Genomic DNA, 19,858 nt, shown 5'->3' with positions numbered 1-19,858 from the left:
GATGTGCATCGCCCTATTTTATGCTTGTTGACCAGGATCTGAATGCTCAGGAAGTGGTGGCTTCCCATCCCTTCCACCGTGCAACTCGGCACAGCCATGTTTACCCCAGAGAGACCTCTGAGACTCCCCAGAGGAAGGCTAACAGATTATTTGTAAAATTATACTGATGACAGCCTATGTTATGGCAAGACCTACACTTATTGAGAGAGTAGCCAATCTGGGCTGCAGACTGAACAGCCGCCCACAATATCTGGAAGAAAACCTTGCATGATCCAATGGCAAAGGAAAAGTAAGAAGAGACAAAAGATTTACCTGTGAGTCTGTCAACGTGAGCAACCTGGGAGAAGGTAAGCGAAGGATACAACATCAAGGGCACTTTGGGGGTATGATAAGACTTCATCACTTCCGATTGTTTAATGTGTTATCGTTGAGCAAGGAAGCATGAGAAAAAGCAGTGCCCCAGAAAGTCAGACTGACATGCAGGCATCCAAGTAAGTTTTCCCATATAATGAGGAAGACTGGTCCAACCACAACCTTTAGGTGCTGACCACAGGAGTAACATTCAGTCTCCTAACTTTTGAAAACGTAGGTAGACCTTGTTTGTCCCTACTGAGTGATAACACAAAAACACTTCTCTCTGTTCAAGAAGGAAGACAAGATGGGAAACAGAATACCTTCAGTTGAAAAAGAAAGTTTATACTCAGAACTGCAGCCTGTTTCTTCACAAGAAAAAAAAAAAGCTGTAAATCATTTGCATGGGTTTTCAAACTTCTAAGACTCCAGTTGTAGTGAGAACTAGACAAAGACATTCTGAAAATGGCTTTGTCATCAGAAAAGCAGAGAAACTTAAATCAAAAATAATCCTCAAATATTTCTCAATATTGGAAGCATTATAGGGCATTGTACCAACCAATAAAGAATGATGAAACAGAACACAGAATCAGAACAACAAATCTGTGGCTTCAAATTTTCTTTTTCTGATTGTTTTTACAAGAAGTATTCTCCCTTTTCTTCAAGATGAGTTATGTTTGAAGTCTTCCCACCCTTTCATTCATTAGTATTCCCCACATGCACCCAAAATGGGGGAGATAACGAGGTGGGTAACAAATACACAAACCCAAAAACACAAATGAATCAAATCTAAAAGACTCTTACTCATTTGTATCCAAAAGTGTCCAGAGGGACCAGAATGAGAGAGATGAAGATATTACCACCTCTGGAATACAAGTAGCACCAATTAGCACATTTTCACAATACATGGATTTTCTTACCACGGTTTACTGAAATTATTCTTTCTGAACAATGCCATTCAAATGTTAAGTTGCAATAAAGTCAACAGGCAAAATAAAGACAACATGCAAAACTACCCCAACTAGTGTTTCAAATAAGAAAGGCATGGGAATTCCCATTATACTATGTTGTTTGTTTGCTTGCTTGCTTTCTAGGCTTAGAGCAAGCCTTATTTTTTCCATTCCATGATTGTCATGGATTTGCCTCTACTGCTATTTCAAGCGTAGCAATACACAGGCAATAACAATGGCAGGACACATTTTACCCTTTTCATAATGCTTTTAGGCCCAAAATAGTTGACAAACAAAGTCCTCTAGGCAGGAGCCTCTTTCTTCATTTGTCATCTGCCACTCTACAAAACGATGTGGCAGCTGGTAAAGCAGGGTTTTAGTTGTAAAGCACGTTTCTGCTATACCACGTTTTAGTTCCCAGATTAAAATAATTTGTAACAGGTCTTCTTAAGAGACTAAGTAAAGAAACCATAATTTAAGAGCAGAAAGTGGGGTGACTGTGTAGGAATTGAATATTCAAGTATGTCAGGAAAAAGACTTTCCAGCAGAGGTGCAAACCCAAGTGGTTGAGTGTGGAGGGAACAGATACCCAAGGTGGGGAGAACCATTCCAAACAATCGTTTGTGGAGAAAGGAAAGCGTATGCTAACAAAGTGCTGTTTTTCCACCGTTCACACTTACTGTTACTGCAAGAGAAGGTATCAGATCCATTCTGACCCGCTCTGTTGAGCTGCACTCTTCCAGTACCCATTACCTTTTGGTACTGGACAAAAGCATATACGTAATACATTTGCTTTCAGCATTTCACTTTTTCATAGTGTAACTGATTACTTCTTCCCTGTCTCCCCAAATACCTTAGGGCTTCCAGTTTACATCAATAATAGCTTGAAACTCCTTTCCTTTAATTATTACAGTAGGCTGTAAAGATAAAAGCTGAACACACAACTTTGCTCTAACACAGACTTAAGAGACACAAACACTGTACAAAGAACATCAGCTAAGACAAGTTGAAGTCTTAAATTAAAAAAAAACTAATACGGTTAACATTAGTGATTTCATTCAATACTATCAAAGAATCCTTCATATTCAGGAATAATTCCTTCCATCACACCTGTCTGCCAAGATATTAGGCTTTAAAAAATGGTCACAGGAGTATTATGCACAGATTTACTCTTTGACATTGCACAGTCAGGAAGTTCTGACATTTAAGATTAGTTGTGAGTAAAGCTGTCTGTATTTGCAATTTGAAATGAGAAAGTACATCCTGCCTGTTTAAATTATTCTCAGACAGGTTGCCCAAAAAGATGATTTTAAAGATGCCCAAATGTGTATCAGCCTAAGGCCATATTGTACTTGCTTTCAGTTTCAAAGACCTCCTTTCATCTCTGAAGAATGGAATGTTGTTTACTGCTCAGAATGTTTTGCCATGTTATCATGAACGTATTACAAATGTTCTGCTTCTTGAAATATAGTGTTTGTCTAAACCATTTTTTATCCTACATGAGAAGTCTTAAGCCTTTTATAAATCTTGTTGAGATATATTGGGACACTTAAATGCTTAAGTCTAAACAGCCTTCACAAGTTTGCTATCCTGCATGATTTCAAAAAAAAAAAAAAAGAGGTCCACAGAGAACCAGTGAATTGCTTCCTCGTAGCATGAAGCCTAAGCACTAGGCACCAGAATGCAAAACTGCATGCGAGAAACAGTAGTTTCAAAAGTAGCTTCACTAGCAGAATTACTTTCACCTACTGCCCTTACAACTCAGTCTAGTAAGGCAACCCATGAGAGAAGCGTCTTATAACACAGCAGGTAAATTTACGACAATAAAACGCTATCAAGGTTTATGGTCAGTTTTAGACACATGGTCTAAAAACATGCTCTTTTAAAATGCAAATAATGGATTGCCACCTTACAATATCAACACTTACACATTTCACTTTATTAAAAGCTTTACAGACTTGTGCCAAGGTAGACACATTGCAGATGATGAGAAATAACTGAAAAACACCTAACAGGCTGCCTTGTTAAATATTCAGAAACAAATCCAGCATAATTACAGAAAACCACTACGAAGAACAGGAATAGTTACTCGATAGATGCTTATGGGAAGAAGAGAAAAGGATGAGGAAAACTGTTCTCATGCTGAACTTTTTTTTTTTTTTTTTTTAATTTTTCCAGGGGTATTACAAAAAACCCTATACTTTCAGCTTCATGTGAAAATGCATTAAAAACATCAAAGTGAAGAGCAGCTACCGAAAAGCCTGGCATGCTGCTTTCTGTAGCTTGTTTAGATACTGATTCCTTCACTTCACTTGCTGTAAACAGTGAGCATTCAAGGAGTTGTGCCTGTATCCATGTCAGAACAAAAATCAAGGAAACAAGTCTACCTTCTCTCCTCAGAGAGGTTTCTTGTCACAACCCAGGCTGAGGGGAAGTGTAAAGGACAGGTGCCACTACTGTCCCCGTTATGTTACGCGCATTAGCTGAGCTTTATTAAAGGTCTTTATGGACTCCACCATGCAAAAATGCTAGAGTACTTTCATTCACATATATATAAGCTTCCTAGGACACAGGGAGGGGGGAAGGAAGCCTTGAGTTTTATCAGACAGGGAAACTTCACCACCATTTCCACCACATAAGCTACTTCCCAAGGCTTCTGCTCGTTGTGCCTGGGTCACACACCAAGCAGCCATTCATTCACATGGTGTTGAGGCTTCCTGAGAAAGAATGGCAAAACTGGCAACAAGACTTGCATCGCAGCTGGCAAGGCATTTCTCCCATCTCCAGACAAGGTAATGATCTCCAACAGAAGCAGGCTGTCAGACCCCTTATAAAGAACTTCCGCAGCCTCGTAAGCTATCCAGGTCCTGGAAACAGTTAATCTCCAGCACAACACTAAGAGATGTGTTCAGACCAAAAATCTGTTAAAAGCACCTTCAAGGCATTTTTGAAGTGCTGGATGAGCCAGAAAAGGAGATCTGACACACTGCAGGAACTGAATGGTCTAGCACTACATACTTATTTATTTCTGGTGCTTTTTTGGTGATCCTGCCAAGGTGAGCTCACAGCATATTTGAAGAGTTCCTACACACTGTATGTGGAAAAAAGCACACACACAACCAAATGTCAAAGAGCTGTTTCAAAAAGCCATCTAAAACTGCCATCATGAGTTCAACTGCTGGTCCATTACAACTAGCTGCTGTGGAAGACCCCCACAGCAGTGTTGCCCTCCGCTGCAGACAGAAGTTTTGACCCATCATTTGATTTAGTCCTTTACATACAGTACTCTTATCCACAGTTCTTCATATAACACACAAATGTACCCATTAAATTTACCAGAAATCATCTTTTCAAGTATCTAACCCATGGACCACTTTGCTTACAGCAGGTAACCAGTCATTCTGTCAAAATTATTTTCGTTTTTTCCTATAGGGAAGGATGAAAATAATTTTATATAAAGATACAACACCACCATGCAAGTCATTGCAAGACATCTCAGTACCTCCAGCCCAGATCCAGCGTTTGATGAATCCAATGGCCTTTTCTTCCTCGGTCCAATGGCTGCCAAAGCCGTGAGGTTGGCTTCTCTTTGTTGCATTTGTGCTAACTCCAACTGTTGCATCTAGTTTAAAAAGAAAACACCTACATTAATTACAATGCACAGTATCCTAAAGAGTTTGTTCTCTTTATCACAGCTTCAGACAGTTCAGTAATGCTTACTGCAACAACATATTTGACAGCATTTTTTCCCGTCTTTCTGGACACTCTTGATAGATTCCAATAATAAGCTGCTCTTAGAGCCGTGAAACGTTAACAGACCTACAGGAAACACTGCATAAATAACACTTTTTATGGAGATTGCATTGTGGTATCAACACACTCTCAACTGGAGCCTCATTGCTGGTTCTTTAACTCCGAAACCATTTCTGATTAATAGAAAATATTTCATCAGAACCGGTTTATGTAGCTGCATTAGTATTAAAAGTTGAAATCGCCGAGCTCTGTGAACCAGTCATATTCTTAATTCACCATGTCAATTCACAACTGTACAAAAACAAGACACACTCAGCTTCTTCAAACTGAGTTACCTGAACCCCAAACTCAATATTACCGTTTTGAAAACATATATCCAACTGAACAGGACGCTGTCAGTTCACTGACACCCTCACCAGCCCCAGAACATATTTGAATATTCAAGTGTATCTGAAGCAAGTTAGAGATGCATTGCATACCACTTATTTTCACTCACCTCTAAAACCCCTCAACATAAAGAGATCCTCTTTGAGATGCAGAGAACCTCTGCTTGGGTTAGGTAGACTTTGGGTGGGATTATTTACTTATTTATTAAAAGCCTAATCAATTAGCCAGCAAATCTCAACAGTATTTTAATGAACCTCAAGTAGCAAGACCAGTCTTCCCTTTCTTTTAAAGGTTTGGGGATAGGAAATAGCCTCTAGAACAAAGGAGGAAGGAGAGAAATCCTTAGTCAAGAGCAAAAAATAAAGGCTTATGTCTGCATTTTGAGGTACATACTATTTCACTCTATTCAATAACTACAGATGGCAGCTGCTCTGCAGCTCAACCCCAGACAAGCCTGCTGACAAAGTTACTGGCTTAGGCTGCCCTCTTGCTAACGTGGCTACACTGCATTCAGATCCTTCAGCTGCCCAGCTGGGAGCGCAGGTGGAGGGGAGCACTCCCTCTGTGGAAAAGGAAGCTTTTCTATTTTGTCAGGCTGGGTTTGTCCTTCAGCACAAACCTCTGGGTTTGAATATTAGTCCTTGGATGATCTGACACGCAACTATAACAGCTCCTTGGCCAGTGCTCTCCCTGCTCTCAGAACTTACAAAATCCGTTTGGACCGGAGCTCTCTGCATGCATGTGCATGCACGTGTTTTTAGAAAAGAACGTATAGCCACATCACGGTAGCAAATTATCCAATTCTCCTCCCTTCCTCCCCCCTAGTCATTAAAAAAATTAATTGGAATTCCTCGTGCAGTCAGTACAGATACTTCACTTACTAAGCCTGCAATGCGCTATGTCTTTGCTTGCTTTTCATCTGTCAGAGATCCCGCTTGAAGAAAAATTCAGCTCATAAGAAGACCTGAGCTGGCAGCAACTACATTGCACATCTTCTCTCCTTGCTATCTATTACTACTAAAATAAGAATCCACAATAAAAGTACTGCTGTTTGTTGAGGAGGAAGTTATCGTTGTGGTTTGTTGTTTGGTTTTTTTTTTTTTGTAAGTTTGCTAATTTTATTTACGCTACCATTTTACTTCAGATAGGTAGACTCATTCTTTCTTTAACCACGTTGGCAGCTTCACATTGAGAACACCATTAGCTAGGCTATTAAAAAAAAAAGGTATTTCAGTGCAAGATCCCTAAATGGACATCATTCCACTTAAGACTCCAATATATATGCTTGGGATTTTTCACTAGAAATTGTGAAACGCAAGACTTTGATATACATGTCATGAGTAGTTGTTTTTTTCTTTTCTGAGGATCAGACAAATCATTCGGTTACAAAAACAACACTACTTACAAGTCAGCTTTGATCACACTATGTAGGCTTTTGCTTAGAGAAATGTAGCAGTGATCCTGCAACACTAGGCACCATCATTCGCTTACGGTAACACACTACTCTTGCTATATAGAAATATATAAATTGTTTTACGTTTATTGCATATTTATATATGCAACAGATATACAGCATATTTATTATATTGCAGCATATTTAATATTTACAGCATAATTATATTCAGGAACACATTGCAACCAGTGTTGGGGGGAAACAACTAAAAATCGACTCTGGGAGCCGATTAAATTCCAAGCTTCAAGAAAAGGCTCCGGTGGAAAAGAAAAGCAAGGGGAAAAGATGATTTGCTTTACTTTCAAGAAACACTGCACTTGAAGGACTTTAAAATGTCTGAATTTAAACAAAACGAAGCAAAGGCCTTTTATTAGCCCAAGCCTGTGCTGCCATCCTCCTTCGGAGAGGCATTAGATAGCGTAGCACAGAACCATAGAATCACCTAAGTCAGAAGGGACCCACAAGGATCATCAGGTCCAACTCCTGGTTCCACAGAGGACCACCCCCAAATCAGAAAACGTGTCTGAAAACACTGGCTGAAGACCGGCTAGTGCCCAGGCATGAGCACTCTCTTGCCCTGCACGATTCCAGCTGAGAAAGCACGCAGTCGACATGAACTCCTTGAGGGGACAAGCGCTGCTGCTGGAGAGCAGTGTTGGAAGAAAATCCAGCCCCACGGAGGGCAGGATGACGCTTGCTGGGAGATACAAAAAAGATGCATTTTCTAGAAGCAGAATTGATGCATCTTTGACCACACGATTCCCAAAATGATGCTGGAAACACACATCATAGCTATAGCTGCATTGTTGTATCTGCTCTTACTGGGAAGAGCAGCTTCCCAGTAAGTTTTCCACCTCGTAAACAGTCCATTTTTTTCAAATCAGTCAGAATCTGACCAAGGCTTCAGAGGAAAAGAAAAAAAGAAAAATCAGTCTTGTTGCATTGTAGACATCTCAGGGATTTTCTGAAAATATAATTAAGACAAATGAATTTAAACACTCAATCTCCATAATGGACTCAACAGATCCCCATTAAGACACATGGGCAGTCATCCAAATTACGCTGCCGAAGCCAGCAAAATCATTTTTTCCAACAAGTTTTGTTCCATTAAAAAGCACGGTATGAAGTGTCCAAACATCACGTGAGCAGTTAAAGTACAGAGGATAAGAAGAAGATAACATCAAGGGACACCTGGGGGATACTGGCTGGCTTGCTACTGTTGGATTTTCCTAAACAAGATTAGGAAAGAGTAAGAGGCTACTACATTGAGTCAAATCGGTTTTTAACAGGTATTTTTGTAGCACACAGTTAGGGCAGAAAGATCACTGCAACAAGTGAAAGACATTAAAAGTAGCATATAAGTAGCATATAAGCTGCATTGAAATATGAAGCAGAGAAGTTGTATCTAGCATTGTTTCCCTTCTAGGGGCTGCTTTTTTTTTTTTAATATCAGTATCTGACCAAAATAGGATATAAATAGAAACTATCACACTCAGGTATGTACCTTGAAAACAGTTTTTTTTTTTTTCCTTCAAGATAGAAGTGTTTAACAGCAATTCAAGAGGAGCAGGGCAAACCTGTCATACATTGACCCGCAAACTAGCGGGCTTCCCCCTTCATCTCCTGACAGATGCTGTTGTTCCACCATGACACAGAAGTCGAACGCATGTTCTGCCCCAAATCCATTCCTTGGGAACAGGACGAAGAGCAGACAGGCTACAGGCAAGAGGCAAATGAATGCTCCTGCTCTTGCTCCCCCTTTCTGATTTTTACATACACAAAGAATCACAGTACAAAGAGTTCTAAAAACCTGTGTATAAAGATCAAATTGCTATGAAAACGTCTCAGAACTTGTAAAATAGTCTTTGTTGCTGCTGGCCCTTTTAATAATAAAAATAGGGTTTAAAGTCTGGTCTTGCAGCAAGCAGGAATCTCTAGGGTGACACAATAACCATTTTAGTTAATCTGACCTGCAGCATAAATCAAGGAGTAAGGTATGTTTGAAAGTCCTCCCTTACAGTGAAATGGCATTTGCAGCATGGCTGTAATCACACAAAATGAAAGGTTTTTAAATTGACCTCTCCGTTCTTCACTCGATCCTCTACTGCGAAAAACATTTCCTTTTCTGCTCACAGAAATTGTATCTCACTTTCGATGCCTTGTGCTCCACATTTCAGAAGATATGCATAATCTATTTCTACTATTACATCAATGGCATTTTTGGTGGCATTCTAATATTAAAAATTAAATTTCAAGTTGCATAAGAAAACAAGAAGCGCTTCAGCTATGAGACGTTGAGACTTTTTAAAGCGATACTGCGCGTTGCTTTTAAGCCTCCTCAGTTAGGAAGTACGTGATATGTGATTGTTCACAGAATCAGAGCTTCCAAGTGAAGTCATGAAAATTCAGCAAGCTTTTCCCTAAACTCTGCAAGGAAGTATGCCTTAAACACAACAGAAGAAGGGAAAAAGCACACTCTACTACAAATAGTCAACTCATTCACACTAACTAGCCCATGAAGCGTACAGCAGCAGGTAACTATAATATCAAGTGGGAGAAAAAGGGTAAGAAAAGCCCTCGTGATTAGGCACAAATACACAAAGCAGAACAGGACTGGCATAATTTTCACAGAAGGCAGTGCATGAAACCTTTACACTCTGCCTTTTCACTAGACTCTCTCCAAGAAGAGTTTTACCGGAAAAGGTTTTTCTAAAGCTAGAGACAAGAAATTAAGCATCACTATTAGTCAGGGTTCATGGATCAATAATGTGTCGGAGGTTAAAGAAAAGCCAAATAGATGGCAGTTGTCCAGCATGATGCTGGCAGATCAGACGCATCTGAAGAAATTCAGACCGCTGCCCACATCTGCAGGAGTTCCAACACACAAAGTACTAGGAAAAACCTCGAGACGTATTTCTTTCATGTACTTCTCAGATTTAAGTGCTAGGAAGTTTTGTTTAGGAAAAAGAAATAGTCTTAGCAAAGCAATAAATCAATAGAGCCGTATGGATGGAAATGAGCTCACAAGAAATGCTTGTAAGACAGATAGAAAGCTAAACACTACAATTGTGAATTTGGGTATAAATTATATAGAGGTAGAGACTAAAAAGCATACGTATATGATTCTGGGTTTAATATCAAGAAAAGAAAGTAGGGATGGGGATGTCTCCACATGTGATATTGTACGGGACAGATTAAATAAAATATTTAAAGTAACAGAAGAACTGGCAGGAAAGGAAAGCAGGGAAGGCTGGAGACAAGTTAATGTATGCCTAAGGGTTATGTGTGCTATCCAGCAATAAGTACATCAGGAGTAATAAAAGCACTAAAGTAGATGAACAAGAATTTGTATAAGACTTGCAGGGAGAATAAAGCAAGAACTGTAGGCATACAAAAGAAGTAGAATCTGCCAGTTCTTCCAGCTTCCACAATAAAGAAATAAAACAATAAATTTGAGAATACTGAAATATTACAGATAAATCAGAGCACCTGTCACCAAAGGTCAACATTTCCTTTTTACCAGCTTGCATCCACGAAAAGGGAATCTGAACATGGGTATTTACTACAGCCCTTTATTATATGTTTTAAAAGGTAACTTAACATTTAGTTCTTTAAAGTGGGGCCACTTAGAGCACTGAGTTTTCTCTTCTTTTTATCCATTCTTTTTTCCAGCCACCTTTTTCAACGAAGTTTCACTGCATCCTCCATTTAATGTTCTGAAATTTTCCTGCTGTTTGTTCTCAGTTGCTTCCCTCTTCGTTGTCTTCTGAAGAAACCACTCATTTTTTTTCTGCATTCCCTTTAAGCATCTTAAAGGAACTTGTGATGAAAATTAAAAATAAACCTTAAAAATCTGTTTTCGGTTCTGAGCCTCTCACAGTGGTTCTCATAAAGCTCAGTGAGCACCACTGCCTCCAGCCTCTACCTTTTCCATAGGAAGTTTTCTGCCCTACAGGTTGAGTGCCGCTGCATCGCGGAGTTCTCATATGGGGGGCATTCTCTGAGGAAAACTGACATTTGAAGGCTGCATATTTAAACATTTACCATCCTCTCCTCTTGACTATAATGCAATTTCTCTTCTTGCAATTGCTTCCTTTCAAACTGTTTTAATTAGCCATACGATTAGTTTCCAGTGACTTTTCCCTCTGTTGTAATTTAGATTTAAAACTGGAAAGGCAGAATAGCACGCGCTGAGTTGAAATGCAGCCTAACTTATAGAGTTGTACGTAATACTGTAGGTTTATTTCAGGTTAATATTCCCCACAGATGCTTCAGTGGCAAAACAGACCACACAGTGGCTGCCTCCCCATCCCCAAACCAGGTGCCTTATCTATTTATAACTAAAGGCTGCAATAAGATGTCAATAAGACATTTTGGAGAATAATGGAAAATTTTAGCAGCACAGACGTGCAGCAATCTACCACAGGGAAAAAAAAAAAAGGTGTTTCTGTTTTATTTTTCCTTCAATTGATACTTGACATTTTCTAGTATATAAATAGCTAGGTAGCCACACAACTTAAGAAAAAATCCTGGGTGCAGCAACTTCGTGACTCCTAATTTTGCCCATTCTTGTAAGGATTTCTGAGGTTTGGGGTGCATATTTCCTTTTACCAACTTTTTAACAATTACAGATACATTTTTGTGTACTCTAGATCAACTAGAGCATGTTTTAGCCTGTGCAGTCCCATCAGCTTGCCTTACTTGGAGGCCCAGAGAAGTTGCTGGGTGTCTAATGTCCAGCATCAAGATCTCTTCATGCATGTTTTTAGACACAGCCTAGGCTACTTCTGTTATGAAGCCAAGAAAAAGGCTACAGCACCACGTCAAAGCAATATATCCAGTAGTTTTCTCAAAAGTGATAGCATCTGAAATGATGAAAACTACTCCATCACTTAGAGCAGACCTGCATTATCACAACAGGACTGTGTCCAGCCCTTGCAAGACATTACTTCAAAACCAATCACAGCTCTTGCAAACCCACAATATCTTGAATGATTTTCAGCTGCTGTAGTACTGTGTTCTCCCATTCTCAGGGTCTCAAAACCAGAGAGCGCTTAAGACATCTTCCACGTTCAGGATTCTCCATCTCAGCACGCACTCCACCCAACACTTCTTCTCGGTACAGAACTCTGGCTCTCCATTATCATATTTTTGTCATGTTTTTAGTGATAACACTTGTTCTGCTAGCGTTTCTAATCCAAGGCCATAGACTTTCAGCTGGTTACATGTCCATTACAGTCTCTCAGGGAAACTGCCAAAAGGCTATTTGAAACCCAAAGAACATGCTCAGTGGAGTGTTGGGGGGCTTTTGTTTTTCAAAGATAAAGATAGTTGCTATCTTTAGCGAGCCAGCCAGTTGGATTTAAAATATCATCCTCACGGTACCCCAACTGCTCTTATCTTATCCTTCTTCAAAATACCAGGATGAAGGCCACATAAATAGGGATTTGGTTCACTTTTCAGTTCATTTAATAACCTAACACTTTACAGGATTTCCATTCTTAACATTCTGGAAGGCTCATAACACAGATTCTTAGATCATAGCCCTTTCTTATTTGTAGGACTACTCTGCAGAGTAACAAGATGTATGCCTGTTCAATAATTTTCTGTTTTTCAAATATAGCTAGAAGAATTATTATATCAGCTTAACATTTGTTTATAACTAGAGGTATAGTTGAAAGTAGAGCAGGACATAACAGAAAGCACCTAGGAAAATAAATTTTAAAAGTACAAGCATGAGGGACAACAGAGCGAGGACTGTATCCTCTCAGCCTGAAGTGGCAGATAAGGCTGAATGAAAAGCAGGGGCAATTTACCCAGGCTTTGGGAATGCTGTTACACAAAGAGCCGGCCTATGAGGTGAGCAAGGACAAAATTCTTGAGTGGATAAAGGAGCAGCTTCGGGCAAGCCCAGCAGCTGTCTCGGAAGGAATGTGCACTTTCCATAGGTATTAAAATTCGCTGAAACAGGTGAAAGGGGGAAGTAAGTACAGACTTAATTCATAGCAAGCTACAGAGACTAAGAATATAGGGAAAACTGACTTATCACAGGGGAAGTATGAGGTAATAGGTCATGTGAAAAGGGACAAAAAGGTCACAGCAATTATGTACAGCCTGTTGGATAAAGGAATCCACTGCCACGTCTCTGGATGCACTTCCAGCACTTTCAAGAAGTTGCCTATGGCTACTGGATGACAGCACATCCTGGATTTAAAAGCATTCGTTGTCATGATGTACGCCCTGGGAAACATTGCTTTAGAACACAGTCAGGATGTCCAGTGCCATTACCCCACACCTTCTCCCTCCTCCCAGCAGGTTACCATCAACATAGAGAAGACAGCTTTGAGGAAGAAAGACCCATATTCGTTCTTTAAGGACTACAAGGGGACAATCTGATTAGGCTTTCCAGTGGATACTTGACCAGCATGGCCTGGAAGGGATCCAATTCCAGCTGACAGAGGAATCAAAATTCCCACCTTTGGTTTCTTAGGAGCAGACTACACTCGCAGCTTGACCAATAAGACAGACAGTGGTGAGCCTTTTCAGGCATTCATCCCAGTATGCGCTGCACTTTTGAGTTACCTGTTTCAGCCTCAGAAAACTTGTTTTTATTTCGATCTTATTCCAGTTCTACTCATGCTTGCATTTTTTATGCAAATGTGAGCTGATCATTTACCTACAAATGATCAACGAAGTATCAAGACTGACCAGCTGCATTTGGGCTCATTGCAACTCAACCTTGAAACAGACAGAAGGGAGCACTCATGGCACAGAAGGTGGGTGCCCTGCATGTGAGATCTGGCGAGGTTTTGCCTGCCTCGTGGTCAGGAAAGAAGAGGACAAAGCAATACCGACACAAAGATCTGGATTGTCCAAAGAGGAATATTGGCCTTCTTCTCTTTTGATGAAGCAGTTGGAGATCATCACTCTGTGAACAGCACGGATAACAACGCAGGACAAATGTGATGAAAGCTGTGTCAACCTGGCACAAGATAAGGTGTATGAAAGGATGCAAACTAGAGAACTTAAAACAACACTAGGCACTAAGCTCAAGCAGCCTTCTCCACGCCGTTGGCTCCTTTTTTGTTTACCTATAAGCTACTTTTAAAGAGAGATCTCATTAGCGGCACAAATCAGTCCAAAACCAAACCCAAACACACACCCACTTTTCTTCTATTCTAAATATCCACGTCACAGAACATTTTTCAAGACCCTATACGTTATTGTTGAGAAGAAAATAGAAAAGAAGCTGCAAAAATGAATGGCTTAAGTGCAGATTTGCAGTGTTTTATTAAAAAGAAAAAAACTCTAGAAACAGTCAGGTGATGCAGAGGTAAAGCCACCTACAAGACAAGACAAATCAGCATTTACCCACTGATTGTTGATCCTGGTGGCACTAGAGGCAACCTGGAAAGGGCTTTAAGGCAACTTCTGTACTCACAGATTGGACGCATGAAGAGAGAGTTGTAAGGAGGAAAAAGGAATTAAAAGACAGATAGTAAAGCAAGTTCTTTCTCTCCTCTTATTTTACAAATTTCTTCTACTTTGGTATAAATCCAGAGCATTGATTTTAATACTATTTTACTGGATTTCCATTTGTTTTGCCTCAGCTCCTACATTAATCCAAACAATAAGGGCCTTTAAAGCATTCATAAATAACCTGCTGCTGCTGCTGGCACCTAGGAGCCAAGTGCAGCAATGTTAAGCAGCAACAAATTTCATAGTTCAAGAGGCACAGTTAAGGAAGAAGGTTGCTCAGAAAATCACTCTCATTTAGCACAAAGATCCTTAAAAATTGCATGAAATCAGTCAAGTAACTATAGAAACCAATTTCTTCAGCTCTGTATCACACGTCTCACACCTCAATTGTCTTTATTATTGTCTGCTGTCAGATCCTTAATCAGAAATGTGAACAGGCTTGATGATTTATTCAGCAGGGAAAAGAATCTGTAGGTCAAGTGAAAAATTTCACACACACATACACACGCACACACATCTTCAACCTTAGGTACTTTCATTTCATTCTGTTCCCAGTAGCTCTGGGGGCAACTCCAGTGAGATCCAATATTAAGGCTCAATTAAAATAAGCTCCAATTAGTGGAGCTTTTTTCTCTCAGGCTAGAAAAGTCAGGAAATGGATATTGGGAAATGTAAAAAGTCAGCTACTGAGAGAAGGCTGCAGACATAAATGAACTTATTTGTTGATTTCTACAGTTGCTATGCAGAGGCCTCTGGGAGTAAAAGCTTAACCAGTCTAAGCTATAAACTAAAACCCCTGCAGCTAAACATGAACTGTGTGAAACAAGGGCTCCATTCCAGAACAGAAAACTGCTGGGCCCAGAAAATTAAAAGCCAGAGGCATTTTCCATTTAAAACTAAATCCCAGTACCGCGTCCCAGCCAAAGAATTATAAGCAGTATCAGATTTACAAAACGAACAATTACCCTGGAAAAATGTAGCCTATTGTACAGTCCCAGATGCTAAATCTCAAAGTTTCTTTTTTTTTTTTTCTAATCCCACATTATATTCCTACCAAGTGTACTGCTGGAAGTTTACAAAGAGCCATTTCTAGACAGGACTAAAACTATGAAAATAAAATGTTAAAAAGAGAGCTCATAACTCATTGACCTCATTTGAAGCACTGCCCTTGCCTGTAGCAGTTCCTGTCCTTCCCCAAGGCCTCTGCAAATGGTATGCAACAGCAAAATAAACCCTGACCTAATTGCCAGGACAGGGCTGCCAACCTTCTCTCAACACACAAAGGCAAGCATGGTAACTTGAAAGTCCTACCTCTTTTGCTTTCTGCTTCAAACGCAGATGCTCGGGATCTTCTTTATTGGAACGGCTCTACCAAAGGAAGAGGAAAAAGATTGAACAGAAATTACCAGCATCCAAACACCGCTGCATCCGTTAAATATTTAATACATGACAATTTTCTCTTGTGATTGAAAGATTTCGCTCCAGGGGTGAATGCCTCCATCCAGACTGGCTCCCCTCCCCCTCCACACACACAACCACCCCCCCCCCCTCATCTGGGCCGGCTGCCTCTGCTCTCGCCCGAAGCAAGATTAAGCTGAAAATGATGCTAACGCTGTCAGTCAGGTCCAGTCTAGGCATGATGCTGTTCATGTCAGCAGCAGACACTTACAAAGGACAGGAAGTGCAGGAAAGAAAAGGAGTCGTACTTGTGCAAGTACAACTCGATTCTTTCGAGTCTAGATTACGCTTCCACCCAAGGGGCTCCAGAATCCAGCTTAAAACAAAACAACAACAAACAGGAAAGGATCAAGTCCCGTCTGATGCTGCAACAGCTACTGAGCTGGTTTTTTACTCTTCTGTTCTTGAGGGGAGGCAACGAGGAAGGATACTTATTCTGTACTAGCAGTGTCGTGAGCAGGGATTCTCAGATGCAAGGGTACCAGGCTTGAAGGTAAACACTCTGATCTGACTACAGAGAAGAAATACACCTGGCAGAGCAGTGGATCTCACCAGACACCAGCCTGAACAAGTATAGTGAATCCGTATTTTCTAACGGTGCCACGCACAGCTATGGAGAAATACACAACAGTTTTGGAACCAAAAATTGAGCCAGAAATGAAGTTTACGGCTATGTAAATACTTATTTCATTTTGACCAGTAGGAATAATCTTAAAAGAAGATTGAGATTTTCCCCTACCGCTTATCTAAAAGAAGTCCTGTGATCTTTAGAAGGTAAAAAGCTAAAATCCTTTTTCTGTACAGCCTGAGCTGTCCCAAACTTTAAAGACATTAAAGATCTCCAATTACAAGGTTAATGGTTATTGCATCTAAAGCAGAAACTGGAGAAACCTACAGATGTTCACCAATCTGAAGGACAACACTACCTCCTTGGAAAGCAGGAAACGGTGTTCTTACCTTGGCTGCTCGTAGTAACATTTCACGTTCTTCTTCGTCCTTTCTCTGCTTTTCCAGGTGATCAAGCTTTTCAAGAAATCTCAGCTGTGCTCTGGTATCACTAGATACAATGTACTTATCGCTCCCCTGGAAAGAGAACGTTGTTATAGACAACCAGTTTTTTTTATACACTACTAGGGGTAACAAATGGCAACAGTCTGAAAAGAAAAATATTGTTTTTTCAAAGCTGAAAAATGTAGGCTGTTTTAGAAAGACTTCAGGTGGTAGGTAGCCATTCACATATCTCCTCCCCACTGGAGCATGCTTCTTTGGATCTGTGACTAGTAAGAGGTTATGGAACAAGTGCCACTATCAAGATCTAGTTCTACTGTCTATTGATTATAACAACATTAGAATTGTAGTCTTTACTAAAGGCTATTATAAGTAGCAATTTCATACCCAGTAAACATACATACAAGGCTGTCTTCTAGATGGGTTATTAGGAGGAGGAAAAAAAAAGTAGACCATCATATCCTTTCTCCTTTAAGAAAAAAGGATAAAGATAAGATTCAAATAAAAGATTCAAAATTTAAAAGTTTCTGACATTTAATCCAGAATTTGAAATAAGCCTCACCTGATGGGGAACAGAACTAGTAATAATAAATCTTGGGGTAAGTAAAGTGAGGTGATTAATTACATATGGTTTCCTGTAGCTGCAGGAATACATTATTCTGCATCAGCGTACGTTCTCAAGTCAGAGTGGTTTATTTTGAAAGGTCCAGCGCTCTGTTCTAAGCTGGGCCAGAGAATATTAGCAACTGGTTCCAACACTAACTGGACATGTATGCATTGAAACAAGCCTGCAACCATTTTAGTTTAGATTGAAAAAAGCAGCAATCAGCAGTTTGTTTTTCTTATCATCATCGCCCTCTCTGGAAAGTCTGAGTGAGGTGTAATCTTAGTTTGTCTAGATAGGAACACCAAGATGGCAAAAGGAAAGATCTCAAGCGTTGTCAGCTGGCAATGAAAATCTAGTTTTTACTGCTTCTGCTCTTCCACACAGGCTACTGAAGCCATAAATTGGTCAAACAGCACCAGACAAAACAAGACAGGGAGCCCATTCCAGAAGAGGCACATCTGTGCCACCTATTTGAACCACTCTCTCAAATGCACATCAGTCTTCTGCCTCTGTTACTTCATCAGCTTCTCTTTTCCTGAGAAGTTTACCTTTAGGCTTTTACCAGCCAAACACTACACATTTTCAGCAACACTTCTTTCTTCCTTCTACACTACCCCAGTCTCACACTTCGATGAAACGACCCTGACATGCAATTATTCTGGAACAAGCACAACACGTTTTACAATCATATTTTAGGCAAGAGTATATTTTACATACATGAACTATCAATGAACTCAATTTCCAAATGTTTAGTTTTCAAACACAGTATACTCGGACTCTTCTTCCCACCCCAGTCATATACTTTTAAAAGCTGGAAGGAAAGTAAAAGTCCTGTTGTGGGGTGCTGCTGTTTTCCAAGCTGAATTCTCACAACGCAACCAAGGCATGAAATCAATCCCTCTTCTTGTATGAAGTTCGGTCTTTTCAGTGAGCCACCACATTGTCACGTATCACCAATTGTGGCTCAGACCACACCATGTGTTGCAACTAAGGAGACTTTGTCCTTCCCAAGAAGAGTCTGTGGTTCTGCAAAACTCTGACAAGCCTTTTGCCCCCTCTTTTGTTACTGCTCTTGACTTTTTACTGCTCCCCACAAAACATACATTACTTCGTGAGTCAGCCTCAGCACACCAGTACAATTTGTTTTGGAGCAGCGGTTTATAATCCACCACCATGCTGCAATCCTTTTAACAGGACAAAGAAGAAAGCTGTATTACCAGAAGATTATTTTTCAAAAGTTTAGAAGTGCTTCTCTAGAATGCTGAAGTTGGAGTTAGATAAATACATTTTTAAAATCAAATCAAAGACCCTATGCCAATTAGCAAAGCAAGTTGCCCAAACAGAAGCACCCCAACGTTTCTTGTCCCAGACTTGTATGGGACAAGAGATAGGAGCATTCTTTACACTATTTCCACTCATGAACAAGTGTTTAAGATACCTGATTTCAGGTCTCCTAAGAACATCTGCAGTTATATTTTGTCCTACCTACTCAGCTAACTTGTTCTCTGTGATCTTTCAGCACTGTAATTGCTCAGACAGAAAGTACTGTGTTATGTGCCTGTGCATAACTCATTACCATTATGAGTATGACAAAGCAAGCTGTATTCAGTTTTTGTTCACATAACAGCTTAATTTCTTCACATAAGGCCAGACGATCCCCCGATACAATAGCACAACCACCACAAAAACTGAAGTTATACAGTTAGAGATAAGTAATGCAGGTAACCCTAATAGTAAGCATGGTTAGATTTGTATGTGCCAAAGCTGAGCTTGCATATCTGACAGTTCAGAAGTTGTTTTTACTTTAACAGAGCTAAATTTAAACTGGAGTTCACCATAAGTGAAATAAAGTTTTTCCACTATCCTGAACCAAGCTATTCCTTTCATAGAACAGCGCATCAGTGCATCTGTATGGACTTACAGAATTCATTCCTCCACACCTTTTTCTTCAAGAGAAATGAATATATTTGAGACTTCTCCACAGATGTGCTCTAAAGTGCTGCCAACTTGTCCCAGGATTTTTACCTTCGGTTCGCACATATTTGAAACATACAGCATTGAGGCAAAACATTCCCAGGTATGGTTTTTGTGAGAACACCTGGCAACATTTTCAAAAAGAAGCTGTATGCCTTGTCCACGATTCACAGGTTCCTTCCTAGATTGCCATGTACCTGTAAGTGAATCTGAAAATCTAAGGCATTTGCAGCTTAGCACCAAAAATGTATCGTACGCCATGGGGCACAGAAAAAAATAACACAGATGTGGGAACTGCACTCTACTTCAGTCCATCAAGACAGAAACTGGAAGAATCCCATACAGAACAGTTCTTCTACAAGAGCTCAACAATTTAAGTCACGTTGAAAAGCCTTGCTGAGGACATAGCATGGATGGCACAGAGGCTAAGCTACTACG

At 40.1% G+C, this 19,858-nt stretch overlaps 1 protein-coding gene across 3 annotated transcripts in view; it reads right to left on the bottom strand.

Annotated features, from left to right (window-relative positions):
• TAF4B (TATA-box binding protein associated factor 4b) overlaps positions 1-19,858 on the bottom strand; it is a 70,285-nt gene that overhangs the window by 7,152 nt on the left and 43,275 nt on the right. For all 3 annotated transcript variants that reach the window (XM_080580554.1, XM_080580556.1, XM_080580555.1), the window contains exons 12-14: positions 16,789-16,914; positions 15,685-15,741; positions 4,804-4,923 (exon numbers count right to left, since the gene is read on the bottom strand). In XM_080580554.1, coding sequence (XP_080436680.1) covers positions 4,804-4,923; positions 15,685-15,741; positions 16,789-16,914 — 303 coding nt within the window. The remainder of the gene's footprint in view (positions 1-4,803; positions 4,924-15,684; positions 15,742-16,788; positions 16,915-19,858) is intronic.

The sequence above is a fragment of the Anser brachyrhynchus genome (genome assembly GCF_964034855.1).
Source record: "Anser brachyrhynchus genome assembly, chromosome: 2".
NCBI lineage: Eukaryota > Metazoa > Chordata > Aves > Anseriformes > Anatidae > Anser > Anser brachyrhynchus.
Note: the sequence above shows the minus strand (reverse complement) of the source record. Positions and strands in the feature narration are given on the sequence as shown.